Below are 23041 nucleotides of genomic sequence, written 5' to 3'. Positions count from 1 at the left end.
CTTCCCGTTCGGATCCCGAAGTGCGACACTATGCGGCGGGCCAACTTAGAGACTCTAGTTGATGGTCGACTATTGGACAGGTAAGCTTGTAACACTCCTATTTTTTTCGGATCTCCTGTATTTTTGTCTCAAGGCGTCCTTTCCATGGTGGAGTTTGATCTTTTTTGGGTACTCGTGGTCCTCTGATCTCCACTTCCATCTCACCGCAGACAGTAATGGCCGCGGCGTAGACATAGTCGACTATGACCTGAAGGGTGTCTGCTGGCTGTATCAGTTTCAGCAAGATCGTATTCACAGCCTCAACCTTCTCCAGCATTTTCCTAGATCCCTTTAATCTTGGGACAGCAAGTCTACTTTCAGCTGCTACACCAGAGAATCGCACAAAATTTCTGACCAGTTTTTCCTCCAATTTGCTGGTTTTCTTCTGTTCCTCTGGTCTGAGGCTTACATTCTCTACTAGTGGTTCACCATCAGACCCAGGAACTGCACCCCTTGGGTGACAGCTCATTCTGATATTTTCAAGCTCAATTTGAGTAAACTTTTCCTCTTCCAACAACCATCTCACTCGGTTGGCCAAGAGCGAAGCATACAATTGTCTATCCGGTCTTATATCCTTCCAGGTCTGCGTAAGTATATTCCTATAAGTAAAGTCCGTATTCCGTTCCAATTCCCTAGCTACAAAATGAACACGCATCAACATAATATTATCATCGTCACTCCATCGTGTTCTCCCATCTCATTTTGGAGAGGCTGCGGGACGTGTATGAACACCGTCCAAGCTAATGCTTCTCCTTTCCCTTCTGACAGAGCTCGAGACAAGTCTTGCGGTGCCATCTCGGGGGGCTGCGCCGCTCGCTCCACAGCTTACCCCATCGGGCTCTTCCTCCAGACGGCTCCGAAGAGGGCCAGCCCGCTGCTCTCTACCGCCCTGTTTCATACTTCTGGTTACAGGAGCAACTAGTACATCAGTCCAAGTGACTGGGTGACTCGGGTACGCGGGGTCGTCAGTCCCCGAAAGCATTACGCCCCCCTGCGTATATATATATATATATATAATCACTGTAGTTATAAGAGCCTTTTAATAATATAAATTCGACGATAAGGGTCTATCGACTCTGGTTTGGGGAGTGAATGAGGTACTCTTTATTCTACGCCAAGCTTTCGCATTTCTTTAATGCTTCTTCAGGGCTTCTACAAGGACAAAAATAATACATGTAATTAATAATGTTAAACAATCTAAAACACAACTCACTGAATGCGAGGTTTTGTATAAACATACACCTGTCATGAACCATACGTTAAAAACAATATAAAATTATCCTTATTTCTTTCATTTTGGAATTTCTTTGGTTTCAAAACGACATATAAAAATTCTCATAAACACTTTACGATCCTTCAGCACGAAAAAATTTTTTTCTTGGTTATATTACCTGTTCTATGAAACGTCGTCTGTTGCCCAACTCTTTGCTCCTTGTTTTCTCTACTCATCTACAGGACCGTCATAAAAGCCACTCATTTCCAACTTCTCTAACAAATAACTGTATATGGAACTTAGTTTATTTGTATCCGTCTTTTTGTTTAGAGTGTTTTTTTCTTTGTTTATATTTATCATCTCGTGTATCAATCTCTTCTGGTAATTACTTTCTGTTTTTAATATCTCCACATTTTCAAAATCTATATGATGATCCAGACTATGTGCATGAGCAGCCAAAGCACATCTTTCTGGATATTTCCTTATATCCGACTTATGTAGCGCCATTCTACTTTTTACCCATTGTGAGGTGTGTCCAATATAACATTTATCGCAGTTTTCACAATTTATTTTGTAAACTACATTACTTTGTAGGGGTGTTGGTATAGGGTCTTTTATTTTGGTATACAAGGACCTTATGGTTTTTTGGTTATAAACTGCAATTTTGACATTATCTTCTCTAAACACATTTTTCAATTTTCCTGTTAAGTTAGTAATATTAGGGTACGATGCATAATGTGTCCTAGTTGTTGTCATATTTTGTTCTTCTGTCTGTCCAGTCTGTGTTTCACTGTTTGCATACAATAGTTTCTTTAACATGCTGTTAGGGTATGCATTTTCTCTAAGGATATGATGTAGTTTTCTTATTCCTTCTTCTATGAATGACTTATGACATATTTTTGATATCCTTTTTTTCATTTGATTTATTGTGTTGATTTTTACATTTATGTTTTGGTCTCAATAGAAATGAATGATCTTATCTGAATGAGTGTTCTTTCTGTACCATTTTAACTTTACTTTATTGTCATGTCTATATGCTCTGGTGTCTAGGAATGGTACTGACTGTTGTGTATCTTCTGTTTCTAATGTGAACTGTATATCTGCGCAGAGAGAGTTGAAACAATCAAGTGTTAGTTGGATTTCTGTTTCTGGTACTATCATAAAAAGGTAGAAATGTTGAAACAGCGAAAATATATAACATCCCAAGAGGCCAAAGAAATGAAATCATACAACACTGTAGCCCCAAGAATTTATGGAAACCCAAAACTACATAAAGAGGGAAACCCACTGAGACCAATTATTTCCAGCATAGGAAGTCCAATGAATTCACTGTCTAAATTTATGGCGGATACGCTGAAAAGTGCATACAATACTGACAATAAATACTATGTAAAAGACACATTCCAGTATGCACAAGAAATCAATGACTTTGAAATACCAGACGATCATAGACTGATATCCCTCGACGTTGTGAATCTATTCGGGAATCTAGAAAAGAGTAAAATTATTGAAGTTCTTAAGCTTGAGTGGAACAATATAAAACAACACACCAAAATAGATATGGAATTGTTTATGGAAGTAGTCACCTTTCTCCTTGAAAACAATTATTGTACGTTCCAGGGAGAATTTTATCGACAAGTTTTTGGATGCGCAATGGGGTCCAAGTTATCCCCCATCTTGGCACAATATGTTATGGACCATCAATTGAACTTGACCTTACCTAAGTTACCGTATACTGTTCTAATATTGAAGAAATTTGTAGATGACCTTTTTATGATAGTACCAGAAACAGAAATCCAACTAACACTTGATTGTTTCAACTCTCTCTGCGCAGATATACAGTTCACATTAGAAACAGAAGATACACAACAGTCAGTAACATTCCTAGACACCAGAGCATATAGACATGACAATAAAGTAAAGTTAAAATGGTACAGAAAGAACACTCTTTCAGATAAGATCATTCATTTCTATTCAGACCAAAACATAAATGTAAAAATCAACACAATAAATCAAATGAAAAAAAGGATATCAAAAATATGTCATAAGTCATTCATAGAAGAAGGAATAAGAAAACTACATCATATCCTTAGAGAAAATGCATACCCTAACAGCATGTTAAAGAAACTATTGTATGCAAACAGTGAAACACAGACTGGACAGACAGAAGAACAAAATATGACAACAACTAGGACACATTATGCATCGTACCCTAATATTACTAACTTAACAGGAAAATTGAAAAATGTGTTTAGAGAAGATAATGTCAAAATTGCAGTTTATAACCAAAAAACCATAAGGTCCTTGTATACCAAAATAAAAGACCCTATACCAACACCCCTACAAAGTAATGTAGTTTACAAAATAAATTGTGAAAACTGCGATAAATGTTATATTGGACACACCTCACAATGGGTAAAAAGTAGAATGGCGCTACATAAGTCGGATATAAGGAAATATCCAGAAAGATGTGCTTTGGCTGCTCATGCACATAGTCTGGATCATCATATAGATTTTGAAAATGTGGAGATATTAAAAACAGAAAGTAATTACCAGAAGAGATTGATACACGAGATGATAAATATAAACAAAGAAAAAAACACTCTAAACAAAAAGACGGATACAAATAAACTAAGTTCCATATACAGTTATTTGTTAGAGAAGTTGGAAATGAGTGGCTTTTATGACGGTCCTGTAGATGAGTAGAGAAAACAAGGAGCAAAGAGTTGGGCAACAGACGACGTTTCATAGAACAGGTAATATAACCAAGAAAAAAATTTTTTCGTGCTGAAGGATCGTAAAGTGTTTATGAGAATTTTTATATGTCGTTTTGAAACCAAAGAAATTCCAAAATGAAAGAAATAAGGATAATTTTATATTGTTTTCAACGTATGGTTCATGACAGGTGTATGTTTATACAAAACCTCGCATTCAGTGAGTTGTGTTTTAGATTGTTTAACATTATTAATTACATGTATTATTTTTGTCCTTGTAGAAGCCCTGAAGAAGCATTAAAGAAATGCGAAAGCTTGGCGTAGAATAAAGAGTACCTCATTCACTCCCCAAACCAGAGTCGATAGACCCTTATCGTCGAATTTATATTATTAAAAGGCTCTTATAACTACAGTGATCATATAGTAATGGGTTTCTTCGAAGATATCAGCAGAGATTATGGACATGAAACAACTAAATATTTGAAGATATGGAGTACAACGAACAACAAGTTGGCATCAGCTGTGAACCGACGTATATTTCTTTTGGAATGTAAAAGACAGGGAATCGTTCCAAAACATATCACATCAAATTTGAAAAGTGTGATGAGTCTTTTCGAGTATAACAATAATAGACTAAACAAGAAAATAAAACAATTCAATGACAAAACGAATAAGAAGATCCTCAACCTAGAATTGTGTCAAGTAAACCAAAAGGTGAACAAGTTGAAAAAGTACATAGAGGAAATACAGAGAAAGTTAGAAAATCTACCGGAATACATTCTTGTGGAATATAAGAGAAGACTAAGTATAGCATATAACACGAGATTTCACAAAATCAAGGAAGGAAACCTAAAGAAGATAAAAGACCTCAGCAAGGAAAATATTCAGTACATAAAAACACAAGAAAAATGGTTAAGAAATTGGTCTGAAAAACAGATACCAACAACAGTGAGCAGCCTTCTATCCTTGGGTTCAAAGTTCAGCATTCCAACAACAAAAAGAGATGTCAACATAGAGAATCTGATTGCAGACACAAAATGTATTCTGCGAGGTATTGAAAATGAACGAAAAGACATACAAAGAGCCAGGTTCACAAATATTGTCACTAATTACTTACATAGAGACATAGAAAACAAAAACCCAACAAATAAATGGTTTAAGGAAACAAAAGAATTCCTGAAGAACAACGACGACCTTGTTGTTTTGAATAGTGACAAGGGTGGTACAACTGTGATTATGAACCGGCAAACATATAAGGAAAAAATGCAAACTATACTACATTCGGAGGACTTCATAAGGCTACCAAGAGACCCAACACAAACGATCCAAAAAAAGTGTAACTCATACATAGAAATGTTGAAACAGCGAAAATATATAACATCCCAAGAGGCCAAAGAAATGAAATCATACAACACTGTAGCCCCAAGAATTTATGGAAACCCAAAACTACATAAAGAGGGAAACCCACTGAGACCAATTATTTCCAGCATAGGAAGTCCAATGAATTCACTGTCTAAATTTATGGCGGATACGCTGAAAAGTGCATACAATACTGACAATAAATACTATGTAAGAGACACATTCCAGTATGCACAAGAAATCAATGACTTTGAAATACCAGACGATCATAGACTGATATCCCTCGACGTTGTGAATCTATTCGGGAATCTAGAAAAGAGTAAAATTATTGAAGTTCTTAAGCTTGAGTGGAACAATATAAAACAACACACCAAAATAGATATGGAATTGTTTATGGAAGTAGTCACCTTTCTCCTTGAAAACAATTATTGTACGTTCCAGGGAGAATTTTATCGACAAGTTTTTGGATGCGCAATGGGGTCCAAGTTATCCCCCATCTTGGCACAATATGTTATGGACCATCAATTTAACTTGACCTTACCTAAGTTACCGTATACTGTTCTAATATTGAAGAAATTTGTAGATGACCTTTTTATGATAGTACCAGAAACAGAAATCCAACTTACACTTGATTGTTTCAACTCTCTCTGCGCAGATATATATATATCTGAATTTATCCTCATTATATATATATATATATATATATATATATATATATATATATATATGTGTAAATCGTCAAGTTTGGGGACATTTTTAAGGTGGCTTTTTTTTTGTATACATAACTATACATTCGTATATATGACCTATTGGACCGGAGAAAACCAGAAAAAAACATTTTTTCAAGTTTGGAGTCATCCTTATAATTGATTTTTTTTCTGATATTGTGGTATACATATGTGTTATTCCGTGAATGGAGTCAGAAAAATCACAAACAATGAAAAATCAATCGTTGATAAACGTCAATATTTGCTTAAATTCTGTTGATTCATTATTTCAGGATCTGAAAACACTCAGGTGAGTAATAAACAGACTCTATTGAGTCTGATTGTACGGGCTAGTACATATATACAGGTTGAATGTATGTTATGAATTTTCATTGAACTGATTTAAATCAAGAATGATATGGAATAGTAATTTCAATTATTACTGAAAAAAAAAATAACTGAACAAATTTTTTAGAGAATTTTCTAATGGAATCAATGATTCTGTGAAAATTATATACAGCATCAAGAAGTTTAGACGCAGAATATTCAAAATATCACATGATATTTCATTTCGCCGAATTACTCAAAATACAAGATGGTAGTCAGTGGGCGTACCTTATCTACTGAGTAAAGAACAGTAAATCACGGATAGCATGCTTGCCACCGGATTACAGCACTTCAACTTATCTATCTACTATGACTGAAATCTATGGCAGAAATATTGATTAAGATCATATCAATTCGTGAGAATTTGAATATTCGAACCGACAAAATGGTTATTATATGCAGCAAGTTAAATGAATATTTCAGTATTTCATTACTGAAAAAAGTCCATAGTGCAAATGCTGTATCTATAAAAGAAGATTGAAAGGGAAAGAAACCAACATCCGTAATATCAACACACAAAGTGTCCACAATAATCTATTCAAGTTAAGAAGTTATATCGTTTCTTCAAATTACAATATAACTCATACTTACAAACTGACCTGTCAAGTATATTGAAAAACATGAATTGAACAATGAAATCAAAGTATCAATATGTCAAACCATAAACACTAATAATAGAAAACTTCTAGTAATATCAATTTGATGCTGATTGATTAATATTTTTCATCCTTCAGTAGTAATAGAAGACTGCAGCAAAACGAAAGCAAATAAACCGGGTTCTCGATAGAGCTTCCCGCTGCGATACCTAATAATTTCCAAAAAGTTTCTGTCGAAAAACCTTCAGTCGGGCTTATTATGGGAAACTGAAATATCAAATTATTCAATAAAATTTACTGCAGCCAATCGTTCTGTTGTTGAAATACTCTATTTTTACAGGTAACAATATTTTTATTGTTACCATAACAAAAAGTTTTCAAAACATTACGATTCTCATAAGTAGGTATGAATATGTTATAAATATAGGAAGATCGAAGGGCCGCTACTGCCGCCCGATATGAATTAATTCATGTTACACGGAATATATCAAATGAGTCGATAAAATTCGTTGTAACCTTTTTTTCCATCGTTGTGGGACATTTGGAATATTACTGACCCCAAACTTACCATACCATAACAAAAAGGTTCCAAACTTTACTATTTTCATGAGTATAAATGATGTATGTTATGAATTTTCATTGAACTGATTTGAACCAAGAACGATATGGAATAGTCGTTTCAATTATCACTGAAAAAAATCAATGAACATATTTTTTAGAGAATTTTCAAATGGAATCAATGAATCTGTGAGAATTATATGAAGCATAAAAAAGTTTAGACGCAGAATATTCGAAATATCACATGATATTTCATTTCGCCGAATAACTCAAAATACAAGATGATAGTTGGTCAGTGGGCATACGTTATCTACTGAGTAAAGAACAGTAAATCCCGGAGAGCATGCTTGCCACCGGATTACAGCACTTCAACTTATCTATCTACTATGACTGAAATCTATGGCAGAAATATTGATCGAGATCATTTCAATTCGTGAGAATTTGAATATTCGAACCGACAAACTGGTTATTATATGCAGCAAGTTGTATGAATATTTCAGTAGTTCATTGCTGAAAAAAGTCCATAGTACAAATGCTGCATCTATAAAAAAAGATTGAAAGGGAAAGAAACCAACATCTATAATATCCACACACAATGAGTCCACAATAATCTATTCATGTTAAGTTATATCGTTTCTTCAAATTACAATATAACTCATACTTACAAACTGACCTGTCAAGTATATTGAAAAACATGAATTGAACAATGAAATCACAGTATCAATATGTCAAATCATAAACACTAATAATAGAAAACTTCTATTAATAATATCAATTCGATGCTGATTGATTAATATTTTTCATCCTTCAGTAGTTATAGAAGACTGCAGCAAAACGAAAGCAAATAAACCGGGTTCTCGATAGAGCTTCCCGCTGCGATACCTAATAATTTCCAAAAAGTTACTGTCGAAAAACCTTCAGTCGGGCTAATTATGGGAAACTGAAATATCAAATTATTCAATAAAATTTACTGCAGCCAATCGTTCTGTTGTTGAAATACTGTATTTTTTCAGGTAACAATATTTTTATTGTTACCATAACAAAAACATTACGATTCTCATAAGTAGGTATGAATATGTTATAAATATAGGAAGATTGAAGGGCCGCTACTGCCGCCCGATATAAATTAATTCATGTTGGACGGAATATATCAAATGAGTCGATAAAATTCGTTGTACCTTTTTTTTCCGTTTTCGTTGAGGAACACTTGGAATATTACTGACCCCAAACGTACCATACCATAACAAAAAGGTTCCAAACTTCACGATTTTCATGAGTATATATATCTAATGTGAAGATCATAGACGTTAGATATAAATTTTTTATATTCAACTGCTTAAAGGCAGGAAGTCCAAATTGAACCTTCAAAATAAATTCGTATTTACAAGACAATCATCCAGCCAATATGGACTAACGGCATCCAATTTTGGGGTTGCGTTAAAACCATCAAATATTCAAATCATCCAAAGACTCCAATCTAAAATACTACGTTCAGTGGTTAATGCCCCTTGGTATGTCTCCAATCACACCATCCATGAGGATTTAAGAGTCCCATATGTCACAGAAATAGAAAATTACTCGAGAAAATATCATCAGAAGCTAGAAGGACATGCCAACCAACTGATCGACCAACTGACAGAAGATCCGTTCAACTCACGGAGGTTGAAAAGATCCTAACCTAACCTAACCTAACTGGATAATCTTAACTATGAATTGATGTTCAATTCTTTCTCTTAGTCTTTACATACAACACATTTACTTAATACTTTTGAAAGTAGATTGTAAATCCCTATAAATTCAATAAAAAAAACTAATTATATGGACATATTTCAATAAAACTCATTGAATCCACCCGTTCTATTCTTGAGATACCTACTCTGAAGATAATATTGTCCTCATGATCATCATACTATAACATAAAGAATAAAGGTTTCAAACTTCACGAGGGGCATACGTATATAACATTAACAACGATATATTTTAACTGGCAGAATCATTGAAATTTTCTACATCTCCTCCACCGGTTGGAAAAGTGTTGCTACGTAAAAGATCTCAACCGTAATTAGCCATTTTTTTCATTAATTACGTGTTTCAAACGATTTGAATATAAATCCAATCCATAGGGTGCGATATCCATCCATCTAAAGCGATCAGGAATTTTTGATGACAATTATTGACTCAATATGTATTACCAGATTGCGGAAAGGTTGTAGAATATTTGTGGGAGAAAACTTCTGAAATCAGAATTTCCGTACTTAACTGAATACAGACAAAGTATTCCCCCCTTTTCATGAACTGACCCCGAACTGAACAAATTTCGGATATACAAGCTCATCAACTCCCGAAAATTCTAGAATATTCTTCCCCGTTCGCTGCTGTCTATGAAATTAACGAATGAAATATATCCACATAGCAACAGCCGTAGGAATTTCCTGATGACGAAATTCGCTAACTTTTACCTATTCAAAATATCCCAATATTGAGCAGGAAATCTTCTATAATAATGATATGAAACTCAAATGAGACTTTGAAACTCAATAGCAAGAAAGGAATATTTCGTACTTTTGATATTCCTATAGACGCAAAACTTCGGTGGGTATATATGTACAGGGTGATTTCTGACCAATGACCCATTGAAAGGGTATAATAGAGGACAATATGAGGAATCAGAAATGGACACTCAATCATATTTTATGCCTACTAGTTTCTGAGATACTGGGTGTTTCCTGAAAATCATTATATTGAAACCCCGACAGTTTCGATACTGCTGATTTTGATATTTGGTAAAATTTTATCTTTGAGACAATCAAAAGCAGAAATCAATAAAAAAACAGGACCGTACAAGATCATAAACTTTTTACGTTCTAGTAGTAAAACATTACTCTGTATATGATTCAAAAAATTTTAATTATCAATTTCGTAGACATGAAAAAATGTTATGGAAATCAATGATCAATCTGAATAGCACAAATTTTCTGTTTATAGTAGAGCCATCTGAAGAACAAAATATCTCGATTTTTTTTCACAAATTTCGAAATAATCGACTGATTTCAATAATATTTAAAACTATGTTTTCGAAGTATTTCGATATTAAAGACTGATTTTGTGCTCTAGTTCTGATGATCAGATATCAAAAACACCACTCCGTATGATTCACAGTTGTATCATCAACATATTCGGAAAAGGAGAAAAAATATTTCTGAAAGAATTATTTCCCATCATTCAGAGTATCCAAATCGGTGGATAAGTGGGGGAAGTCCTAGAAGAAGGCCAGCACCATCTCCTGATTTTATCCCTTTGGATAATTTTTATAGGGTCATCAGAAAAAAATTATCTATCCGAAAAATATCAATACTAGAGCTGAATTATTTCAGAGATTTGATGAAGTATGTGCTGATCTTCGGTATAACCCTCGAATGTTACGAAAATCATATTTATATGTATAGAAAAAAGTTGAAAAATGCATGGTTATTCAAAGCAGCTTACTGATGAAATTTCATAAATAAGTTATCATATTTTCTATGTGTTCGTTAGAAGTTCAATTCAAATATGAATTGTTGTTGAATTGTGCCTAATTGAATACATTGTTGCCGAATCATTTCTTCTCGTCTTCACGAATATGTTAGTTTCGAATTCATCATTGATTTCTATAGCATTTTTTCTTGTCTTCACGAAACTGACAGAAAAAAATTCTTCGCGTACAGAGTTATGTTTTGATACATGGGCGTAAAATGTTTATAATAGATTACGGTCCTTCTTTAGAGAATTTTGGCAATAAAATTGCAGACAGTATGCAACTGAACAGTGAATTCTACTGAAAGTACGTATGTAACTGCAGAGAATTCACGGTGCATGAATTCACCAGTAATTATCTAGAGAATTTTCGACTGTTGTAAACGGGCTTTAAAGCCAAAAATATTTAATAGTTTGAAAATTATAGAGGTTTGAATATACTGTGATGGTCAGAAAACACCAAGTATCTCAGAAATTGGATGTTTGAGTGCCTATTTCTGACTCCTCATATGATTCCCTATTACCACCTGCCCGATGGGTCATTGGTCAGAAATTACCCTGTATACTTAGATATATTGGATCTTTTCGTATTTTATACAGAGAGGTTAAAAAGATGCACCTTCTTTCCCGAAATATTTGTGTCGACTTGAGTCTTTCGATCGTACCGGGAGTGTATATCAAATGAAGTCAAAGTTCCTGAAAAGAACTGTTTTTAATTTTTTTCATAACTGATCCATGAAAAGTGATTGAAAACTTATAAATCGTTCAGATTTTTCGGAAATAAATTTGGTAATTCAATGACTGGTAATACAGCAGGGAAGTGATTGCTCTATATTTTTGGGGACACCTTCGGCGAATGACAAATCTTGTCAAAGGTCTACAACAGAAGGAAAATTTTAGACTCAAGTATATACTATAAATGAACCATTTTCGGGTAGAATACATTTCACAAATGAATTTTATTTCTGGACGTAAGACATGAAGTTTATTTTTGAAGAAAAAGAAAATTTTTTTACGATGAGGCCTAATTAATATATATCATTGAACTAATGAGTTCAATGAAATATACAGGGTGTTTCAGAATGAGGTTCCGTGAATTTGAGATCCTATTCCTCAGATGATTTGATGCTACAAAGACGCTATGGATATTGTTTCTGAAATACAGGGTGTTCAAATACAAAAAATTGTAAAATCAGAAGTTATCTCCAATGTCGGAGTACATGAGATAAGTAATTGCAGAATTTCGTAGCGATCTGATGAAATTGCTTTTATTTTATCTCAGAAAGTATTTATTTTGGGTGAAAAACTCAAGAAACCATTCTGACTCTGGATTTTTGGATAATTACGAGAATAATTTCAAATTTGAAAAAAAGCATTGTCGTACCATTTTTTACTGAATTTATTCGGAAAGAAGTCTGTACGGACGCCTCTGGGGAATATAAGAAATAGTTTGAAATTTGAAAAAATGTGTTTTAATGCGTACTCATAACTTACCAAAACTCAAATGAAAACAGTGTACGGTTTTGAAAATATTTCCGAAAAACCAATTTTTGTTTTGAATTTCAACAGCCTGTATTTCAGGAACAATGCGCAAGAAACCCATAGTCCATGGTATCTTTGTATCATAAAATCATCTGAAGAATAAGATACCGAATTCACAGAACCTTATTCTCATCTTGAAAATTCATTTAATGAATTGAGTGTTTGTATATGTATATGTTTAAAATGAGTTTCTATTCAGTGAGGATGAATTAAAGTCTCAAATGCGTTTCTCTGCTGAATAACAAACTTTAATTTACAAAAATACAAAGCAGTACCTATTGTCGATATAGCCGTCAAATATCAAAGAAACAACATTTTCAGCCTTCAATCCAGATTTCTTAGATCGATAACGGAATTCTATGAATTGAATTTGATTTTCACAATTATGACGAAAAACGCGAACTTCAAACATAAAAACTCTCAGATCACGTAATAGGACAAATTATACCAGAGAAACGCTGAAACATGCGATATTTTCTTTACATGTGTTTAAATCGTAATATTTGAGGACGTTTTTCGTTATGGTATGGCCAGTTTGGGACAAAAATATTTCAGTCAGAAACAGGTTTTATTTCTGGAGAATAAGAGCATTCACAATGAGGCCGTCATGTTAATCTCTACGTCGTGTTATGACTATAATTATTCGAAATATATTTGTGTTTTTCAATATATTATAAAATATGTTGCTAAATATGGTGAAAGTATTTATTATATTCAATTAATTCATTGTGGAAACCTTGAATCTTGGTCTACAAATTTATATGTGTGTGAATCGTAAAGTTTGAGGACGTTTTTCGTTTCGGCCAGTTTGGGGATTTTATTTATTAAATGATGGAAATAACTCTGGTGAATTATGCACCAATTCGTCAGAAGCAAATCAATTGGAACAATTGTTGCCTGGCAATGAGAGAACAATGAAACATCTACATATTTCAGATAGTAATTAGATGTGTCATGTACCCTGATTCTAGTATATTTCACCCTCAATTGTCGATAACTGACGAATCAGCAAAATGTTCAGAGAACAAATAATTTTTGTTATGGTAATATCAAGTTAACCATGTAAACCATCATAATATGAATTTCTTGAAGTGGATATAGGATAAATTTCTTCACGAACCCTATCAATCTGATTTCGTGCATCATTATTGATCATTAAATCATTATTGGTCATTGAACTTTACTGCACTTCATAACTTTTTCTGTTGTGTAAGTTGTGAGGTTTGAGCTTGTTTTTAGTTATTTTATGAACAGTTTGGGGATAAAAACATTTCGAAGACTTTTTCAGTTTGGTCGTTTAAGAAAGTCATTTAACTGTACAAAATTGTTCAACAGATTCACTTTGTAGAATAATTCGAAAGAATACGGTAACAATACTCTCAGGAGAGATGCTTCCACTTGTCTCGGAACGAATTTATTATCGAAAATTCATTTTATACACATTTTTTAAAGAAGTTTGGAGTCACGTCCCCAAACTAACCATCTCAACAATTTCTGAAAAAGTTTGGGGTCAGGTCTCCAAACTAACCAACTCCCAGGAGAAAAGTTTGAGGGCCGACCCCAAAGTTGACAAATGTCTCCAAACTGACCATTTAGCGACTGAAAAGTACCCCAGACTTGACGATTTACATACATATATATATATATATATATATATATATATATATATATATATATATATATATATATATATATATATATATATATATATATATATATATATATATATATATATATATATATATATATATATATATATATATATATATATATATATATATATATATATATATATATATATAGTGAATTCGAAGTATTGCCGTATATTATATGTTAAAATACTATGGGTACTCGGCAAGGGGCTGGTTGTACCCATAGTATTTTAACATAATATATATATATATATATATATATAGAAGTAGTAATTTATGGTCGTTTTTAAATTTAGTGAGGGGGGAATAAGGGATCTCGACCAATATGAAAGTTGTTTATTTAATTCTCTTTATTCATTCGCCAAGCTTTCGGTATCTAATTTGCACCTTCCTCAGGGTTCCTACAAGAAATATACTCTCAAATAGACTTCTTTATAATATAACATGGTCACAATTATTTTTGACTCTGATTTTACTCACTGAATTTTGAGAAAGTTCATTCATGTATTGTAAAATCCTGTTTGTATGTTCTCTTTTCTCTACTAAGTACAATTTGTTCGAAAGTAATCATTAAACAATATACAAATTTAAACTCAAAGTACACACTCAACATTCTTTGGGAAAACGGAAAATCATGTCTAAAAGTGAACGACAGACGACAAATGTCAAAAAGTCAGGGGTGTCCAGAAAGTTCTGTTCTTCTTCTTTCTTCTACTGGGCTATTGTACAATGGTTCCTTCTTCAGAGACAAAAGATATGTATAGATATTACTGAGATTTGAAGTATCAGTTTTCTTATTGATTGGATTGGGTTGGTCTCTTATATGTATCATTTCAAGCACTGTTCTCTTTTTATAATTTCTCTCGCTATCTAAAATTTCCACATCTTCTAGATTTATCTTGTGATCTTTCTCATTTGCATGTATCGACAACGCACATCTCCGGTTGTTTAGTCTAATATCACTTCTGTGTAGTGTAATTCTATTTTTTATCAATTGGGATGTTTGTCCTACATATGTATTGTCGCAGTCCATGCATTTAATCTGGTATATCACATTTGTTCTCAAGTTTTTTGGTATAGGGTATTTAAGTCTGGAGTAGAGGTTGGCTACTGTTTTTTGGTTTTTTGTGATTACTCTGATGTTATATCTGTTGTTAAAGCATTTTTTTATTTTTGTTGTTAGTGTCCTAATGTTTGGTATTGAGCAGTATCTAATGGTTTCTCTTTCGTGATCTTCTTGTTCACTTATCGAATTCTCTGTTATGTTTTCCGTCATTTGATTTTCACTGGAAAACAATAGTTTTTTTATCATGTGTGGTGGGTAAGAATTTTCTAGTAGTATGTTTTGTAACTTTTTTATGCTTTTCGACACGAAGTCTGGGTGGCAAATTTTTTTAATTCTCCTTATTTTTTCTTTTATGAAATTTATTTTGATCTGGGTAGTATGATCAGATAGATAGTGGATACATCTGTCAGATGAGATCGACTTTGTATACCAGTCCAACTTTATAATGTCATCACACCTGTACACTCTCGTATCTAAAAATGGTATGGACTGTTTTTCATCTTCTTCTTCCATGGTGAATTGTATGTGTTCATTGAAACCGTTGAATATTGTGAGGACATTTTCTTTTTCTGTATTGGGTATAGCTGTTATCACATCATCTACGAATTTTTTAAGGAATGGTGGTTTGAAAATTAGTTTTGGTATGCATTTTCTTATCAAATAATCCATAACATAAAGGGACAGTATTGGACTTAGTTTTGATCCCATGCTGCAACCCAACGTTTGTATAAAATATCTACCCTCAAACACAAAATACCCATTTTTTAACAGGAATTCTATTATGTTCATAAATTTTTCTTTTTGGATGCTGCAATGTTGTTCTATGTTGTCCCATCTCTCTTTCACAGCCTCATAGACTAAATCTTCAGTTATATTTCCAAAAAGATTCACTACATCTAGAGAGACAAGTATGTAATTTGGTGGTAATTTAAAATTATTCAACATTTGTGCTATTTCAAATGTGTCCTTTACATAGAACTCATTGTTTGTATCATAAGCGTCTGTTAGAATTTTGGCAATAAATCTTGCTAAATTAATCGTTGGTCCCTGTACATCTGATACAATTGGTCTTCTTCTTCTTCTTCTACGTGCGGTGCCCCACCGGGCTGAACTGAGGCCTCGTGACCCATTGTTCGTCCGCTTGTAGTTGGAGAGACTTACACTCTGTGACAAGCTGACAAAAATGCCACAAGTCGACAGAGAGGTGTCCCTCTCACCATAGGAGCTGTGGGTGTTCTATTTCCTAGATGTGTCATCCTTAAGTCCTCAAGGTTGATACAGAAAAACAAAATGTGTTCAACCGTTTCCTCCGTGCTCCTGCACCAGCGGCACAGGGAGCGGCTAGTCAGTCCCATTCTGTTTAAGTGTTTGTTAAACAAATGGCCAGTCATTGCTCCAGTCACTAGACTCAGTTGTTTCCTCTCAAGAGCTAAGAGTTTTTTGACCTCAGGCACAGAGGATGGTCTCTCAATGAGAAGCCTCGACTGTCTGAGACCACTTCTCATGCTCCATCCAGAGGAAAATTTCCTGTCCAGCCAACTATTAAAGAAGTTCTTGACAGATTTACGACAGATAGGCAGCGCCGGTCCCGGACCTACAAAAGCTGAGCGGGCTCCCTGCTTTGCAAGTCTGTCTGCCCTCTCGTTCCCCGGAAGTCCTGCGTGAGCCGGGCACCAGATAACTTTCACAATGTTATCAGAACCCAGTCCCCGCAGAGCCTCTCTGCATTCCTTTACTAGGTGTGAGTTAACCCTTTCCTCAGAAAGGGATTTCAGGGTTCCCTGACTGTCACAGCAAATATAGATGTGTTTCCCGGAGTACCCTCTGCGGATATTCTCCAGTGTGCAGGCTAGAACAGCATACAGTTCTGCTTGCACTATGGAACAGTCCTTCCCTAGGGGGATGGATAGATTGAAACGAGGTCCCACAATTCCCACTCCAGTCCCTGTGGCCATCACAGAGCCATCGGTGAACCAAGTGGGACCTTCGGGCTCAAGAAGCCTGTTTGGTGTAGACCAAAGGTCTCTGTCAGGGACAATTACCCTGTAGGGTTCGGCAAAATAGAAGCTGGTGCCCGCGCGGTCCCCTCTATGGAGAAGAGATGCGTTGGCATCCCTCACCATCTTGAGAGCCCTCGCATGCCCCCTGAATAGTCCTCTATCGCGCCATTGTCCCTGTTCCCAAACTCTAAGAGCTGTCTTCATGGCCACCTGTGTAACTGCAAGGTCCAAAGGTGGTAGTCCCAGCAGACACTCCATAGCTGCCGTAGGGGTGGATCTCAGAGCGCCTGTGATGGCTAAACATGCGTTCCTCTGACATCTAGTCATAATGGTGCGGCTGGAATTCTTCCCCATGGAAGTCCACCACACCAGTGATGCGTAGGTAAGGATAGGCCTCACCACTACAGTATACAGCCAGTGCATAATGTGTGGTTTGAAGCCCCATCCTTTTCCAAGCACTCTCCGAGTAGACCAAAAAATTACATTAGCCTTGCTCGATTGAGTCTCAATGTGTTTGTTCCACAATAACTTGTGGTCCAGTGTCACACCGAGATATCGAACTTGCTCGGATAGGGTGAGCCCAATCCCAAACAAGCTAGGAAGCTTGATGTTATGGGGCACCCTCCTCCTAGTAAAAAGAACCATCTCTGTTTTACCAGGGTTGACCGAGAGTTCGTTCTCTAAGCACCATCGTTCAATCATACGCAGGGCATTCTGCATCAGATCGAAGATGACACTGATTACCTTACCTCTGATCAGTAGGACAAGGTCATCCGCATAGGCCACAACAACGAGCCCAGCCCTTGCCAGCTCGACCAGGAGCCCATTCAGGACAAGATTCCACAGTAGAGGTGATAAAACACCTCCCTGCGGACATCCCCTTCCCGGCGAGCCCCAGATTGTCGAGCCGCCTAGCCGAGCAGTTATGCTGCGATCCCTCAGCAGAGACCTCGCCCAACGACAAAGTGTCGGTTCCACGCCATGTTTGGACAACGCAGCTTGCATCGCGCCAAACGCAGTGTTGTTGAATGCACCCTCTATATCCAGGAATATAGCCAGTGTCCATTCTTTGTGATGTAGTCCGTCCTCAATGCAGTTGACTACCGAGTGAAGAGCAGAATCTACTGATTTACCTATTTGGTAAGCATGCTGGCAGGGGTGTAATGGGTACGTCTGTAACGCACCGTCCCTGATATATCTTTCTACCAGTCTCTCCAACGTCTTGGTTAGAAACGAGGAAAGGCTTATTGGACGAAAGTCGTTCGCTATCGTATGCGTGGGTTTGCCAGGTTTGGGTATGAAAACAACCCGCACCTTCCTCCAGGGCAATGGAATATGTCCTAGAGCTAGACTCGCTCGGAGTATATGGAGCAGTGGGGAGGACAACACATCCAGCCCCTTAATAAGGAGTGCCGGAATTATGCCATCCTCGCCCGCTGCTTTGTAGGGCTCGAATCCGTTAATAGCCCATCGGATTCGAGACTGTGTCACCACTTGTGAAGCCAACTTCCAGTCCTCTCGTGAGGCATGTCGTTGGCGCTCATCCTGCGTGTTGTTGTTCTCTGTGAAGCCCGGAAAATGCGCCTCTAGGAGATGTCTTAAGCTTTCTTCCTCTGAGCATGTTTTATGCCCGGTAGGAAGCTTTAAGTAGTCTATCGTGACTGTGCCTCCTGCAGAGAGTATCTTCCTCAGCCGATTGGCTTCAGGTGCACCCTCTATGTCGCTACAGAAGCGCCTCCACGATTCGCGCTTGGACTTCCTTATGAGTCCTTTGTATCTCTTCAGGGCTGATTTGTAATCGTCCCAGTCATTTACACTGCCAGATCTCATCGCCCTGTTAAAGAGATGCCTGCTAGTAAGTCTGGCGTCTGTCAGCTCAGGTGTCCACCACTTCGTCTGACCCTTTGGTCTACGAAATTGAGGTCTACAACTGCTGTGGTAGGCCGAGATAATGCACTCCTGCAGCTTGTCAGCAGCAGTGTCCAATTCTCTCGTGGTCTTTGGTACAAGGTTCTCCTGTCCTAGGTTGTTAGAGAGGTCTGTCAGGTAGTTGGACCAATCTGTTCTTCTCGGATTCCTGAAGGTTTCTGGATCCTTTGAAGTTCTGTTCCCTTTGATAGTGAAGCAGATGTGTCGGTGGTCTGATAAAGAGATCACTTCCGTTGCAACACGCCAATTCTCGATGAAATCAGCGATGGAACTGCTACACAAAGTTATGTCGAGCACCTCCCTTCTACTCGAAGTAACGAAGGTCGGCTCATTACCTCTATTGAGTAGGTTCAGACTTGTTGAATACAGAAAGTCAATTAGCGCCTCACCCCTCGGGTTGACCCCAGTGCTACCCCACAAAATGTGATGGGCATTAAGACAATTGGTCTTAATGGTACATCTATTTTATGTAGTTTTGGGTTTCCATATATGCGTGGGGCTATTGAATTGTATTTCCTCAATAATTTTGCTTGAACATCATCTATAGCACCTATGTTCTTTAGATCTGTTATAATCTTGTTTGTCTTGGTCTGTATGGTTGTTGTGGGATCCCTTGATATTTCCTTGAAACTATCTGTATTTAAAAGGGTTTGCATTTTTTGTAAGTACTCATCTTTTGTCATAACAACCGTAACTGAGCCCTTGTCACTATTTAATACCAACAAGTGATCATGAATTCTTAGGAAGTTCTTTGTTTTGTTAAACATGAAATCAATAATACGTGTTTGGTCTTTATACTTATGAAAATGATTAGTCACGATACTGGTTGTCTTAGCTCTAAGTAAGTCTCTTTCATCGTTAGGTATCATATCTAATATATTTTCAATATCTGCCACTAACCTTCTTAAAGATGTTTCTCTTATATTTGTTGAGATGCCAAATTTATTTCCCAATGATAGTGTAGTTTTAACTTCCTCTGGTAAAAGTTCTGTTGTAAGATTTTTGAACCATTTCTCTTGTGTCTTGTATTTGGTCTTTCTTCTCTCTATCAATCTGCTGATCTTTTCTCTGTTCTTACGTCCAATCCTGTGAAACTCCCTAGTATAGGTTATATTCTGCCTCCGAAGAAACTCAGACACTGTGGTTTGTGGTAACATTGAGTTCAGTTCTCTCAAGTTTTCATCCTGAATTCTCTCCAATCTTTTTATTGTGGATTGTGTATGTTCGATCTCCAATCTTATGATCTTGCCCGTGAGTTTCTCATTGAACTCAGCTACCTTTCTGTTCAATCTAACACCCGAATTCAACTCAAAAAGATTGTTTATGTTCTTCATTCCATTTCCAATATGTGGTGGTGTCAGATCTTGTCTTTTGCACTCTAGTAGGAATATTCTTCTGTTTCGAAACGCTGCTAACCTTGTGTTGTTGGTCGTCCATTTCTTGAGTAGTAGTGTTACTCTTTCTCCATACAAAGATGTCATCCTTTGAAAAAATCCCATTTTCTATTCTTAGAAGTAGTAATTTATGGTCGTTTTTAAATTTAGTGAGGGGGGAATAAGGGATCTCGACCAATATGAAAGTTGTTTATTTAATTCTCTTTATTCATTCGCCAAGCTTTCGGTATCTAATTTGCACCTTCCTCAGGGTTCCTACAAGAAATATACTCTCAAATAGACTTCTTTATAATATAACATGGTCACAATTATTTTTGACTCTGATTTTACTCACTGAATTTTGAGAAAGTTCATTCATGTATTGTAAAATCCTGTTTGTATGTTCTCTTTTCTCTACTAAGTACAATTTGTTCGAAAGTAATCATTAAACAATATACAAATTTAAACTCAAAGTACACACTTTCTGGACACCCCTGACTTTTTGACATTTGTCGTCTGTCGTTCACTTTTAGACATGATTTTCCGTTTTCCCAAAGAATGTTGAGTGTGTATTTTGAGTTTAAATTTGTATATTGTTTAATGATTACTTTCGAACAAATTGTACTTAGTAGAGAAAAGAGAACATACAAACAGGATTTTACAATACATGAATGAACTTTCTCAAAATTCAGTGAGTAAAATCAGAGTCAAAAATAATTGTGACCATGTTATATTATAAAGAAGTCTATTTGAGAGTATATTTCTTGTAGGAACCCTGAGGAAGGTGCAAATTAGATACCGAAAGCTTGGCGAATGAATAAAGAGAATTAAATAAACAACTTTCATATTGGTCGAGATCCCTTATTCCCCCCTCACTATATATATATATATATATATATATATATATATATATATATTCAGTTTATTAGTTAAGGGTATCGGCGACAAACTTGCTAAGTTCACTTGTTGGGGATTTAATGGTGGAGACGATAGGTCTGAGAGGAGTTCCCTCTTTATGGATCTTTGGTAGACCGTAGATAGTGGGGGAAATGCCTTTGTAGTTATTCAATTGTCTCGCCGTGGTGGCACTGATGTATGCTTGGTCTTTGAGATCCTTGACAAGGCTGTTGTTCCTTGTCTGATACCTCGATGTGGGGAGGACACCAACGTTTATAAGAAATTAAACTCAGACCCCACATCGAGGTATCAGACAAGGAACAACAGCCTTGTCAAGGATCTCAAAGACCAAGCATACATCAGTGCCACCACGGCGAGACAATTGAATAACTACAAAGGCATTTCCCCCACTATCTACGGTCTACCAAAGATCCATAAAGAGGGAACTCCTCTCAGACCTATCGTCTCCACCATTAAATCCCCAACAAGTGAACTTAGCAAGTTTGTCGCCGACATCCTCAAGTCAGCTTTCAAGGACGACTTCCACACTTGGGCAGTCAAGGATTCTTTCGATTTTGCGGAGAAGGTCAACAATTTGCAGATTCCTCCAGACCATGAGATCCTTTCGTTGGATGTGATCAGTCTTTTCACCAATATTTCCTGGGAGTTAACGGAGAAGATAATAGTAGACAATTGGAGCAGGATTGAGGCCGTCACGAACATTCCTAGGCCTAAATTTGTTAACCTATTGCAGTTCCTGTTCGATTCCAACTATTTCAAATATAAAGGCGAATTTTACTCTCAAATCTTTGGGTGCCCAATGGGCAGCATCCTCAGCCCAACTTTGGCAGCTCTGGTGATGACGGTGTTGATCGGTTACTGCCTTGGCAAACTATCTTTCATTCCAGCATTCTTGTTCCAGTATGTTGATGACATTATATTGGCCATTCCTTCAAATATGAAAGAAGAACTCCTAAGGATCTTCAACTCCTTCAACCCACATATACAGTTTACCATAGAAGAAGAGAAAGACAGATTTGTCCCATTCCTGGATACCAAAGTGATACGTTCTGAGGACAACACAGTAAAGCTGGATTGGTACAGAAAGCCGACCAGCTCAGGAAGATATGTCCACTTCAATTCAAGCCATGATTGGCAAATGAAAATCAACGTTGTTAACAACCTAAAGAACAGAATAATAGGCCTTACTCACATGGATTTCAAACAGAGTGCTCTGAACAGATTATATGACATCCTAAAAGATAATGGATATCCCCACGGCCTGCTTAAGAAGTTGATATTCTCGACATCCAATCGACGGATCTCACCTGATCCTCCTGAACATCCTCCTACTACACTGCCTCAACAAAGACAGGACGCTCCCCACGAGAGCTCACATGTCAGCCAAATAAAGTTTGCATCTCTGCCCTCATTGCCTGGTTTGACCAGTAAACTGGTTCACATTTTTTCCTCTATTAGCAACGTGAAAATTGCCA

At 36.3% G+C, this 23041-nt stretch overlaps 2 protein-coding genes and 1 long non-coding RNA gene across 3 annotated transcripts; 2 read left to right on the top strand and 1 right to left on the bottom strand.

The window, feature by feature from the left end:
- The first annotated feature begins 2425 nt into the window (after positions 1-2425).
- On the top strand, positions 2426-3958 carry LOC123317649. The gene has a single exon (XM_044904255.1). It carries the CDS (start codon positions 2426-2428, stop codon positions 3956-3958), a length of 1533 nt encoding a protein of 510 aa, XP_044760190.1.
- Positions 3959-14601: 10643 nt separating this feature from the next.
- Positions 14602-16410, bottom strand: LOC123317345. Its single transcript, XM_044903822.1, has 2 exons — positions 14761-16410; positions 14602-14681 (listed from the first exon to the last, which is right to left on the bottom strand). The coding sequence occupies exon 1, from the start codon at positions 16289-16291 to the stop codon at positions 14954-14956; it is 1338 nt and encodes a 445-aa protein (XP_044759757.1). The 5' UTR covers positions 16292-16410; the 3' UTR covers positions 14602-14681; positions 14761-14953.
- Positions 16411-21221: 4811 nt separating this feature from the next.
- Positions 21222-21498, top strand: LOC123316338. Its single transcript, XR_006538058.1, has 2 exons — positions 21222-21339; positions 21419-21498. It is a non-coding gene; the product is annotated as an uncharacterized LOC123316338 (long non-coding RNA).
- Positions 21499-23041: the final 1543 nt, after the last annotated feature.

Source organism: Coccinella septempunctata, chromosome 7, assembly GCF_907165205.1.
Source record: "Coccinella septempunctata chromosome 7, icCocSept1.1, whole genome shotgun sequence".
In the NCBI taxonomy this organism is placed as follows: Eukaryota; Metazoa; Arthropoda; class Insecta; order Coleoptera; family Coccinellidae; genus Coccinella; species Coccinella septempunctata.
The sequence above is the reverse complement of the archived record's forward strand: the minus strand, read 5'-3'. Positions and strand labels throughout refer to the sequence as shown.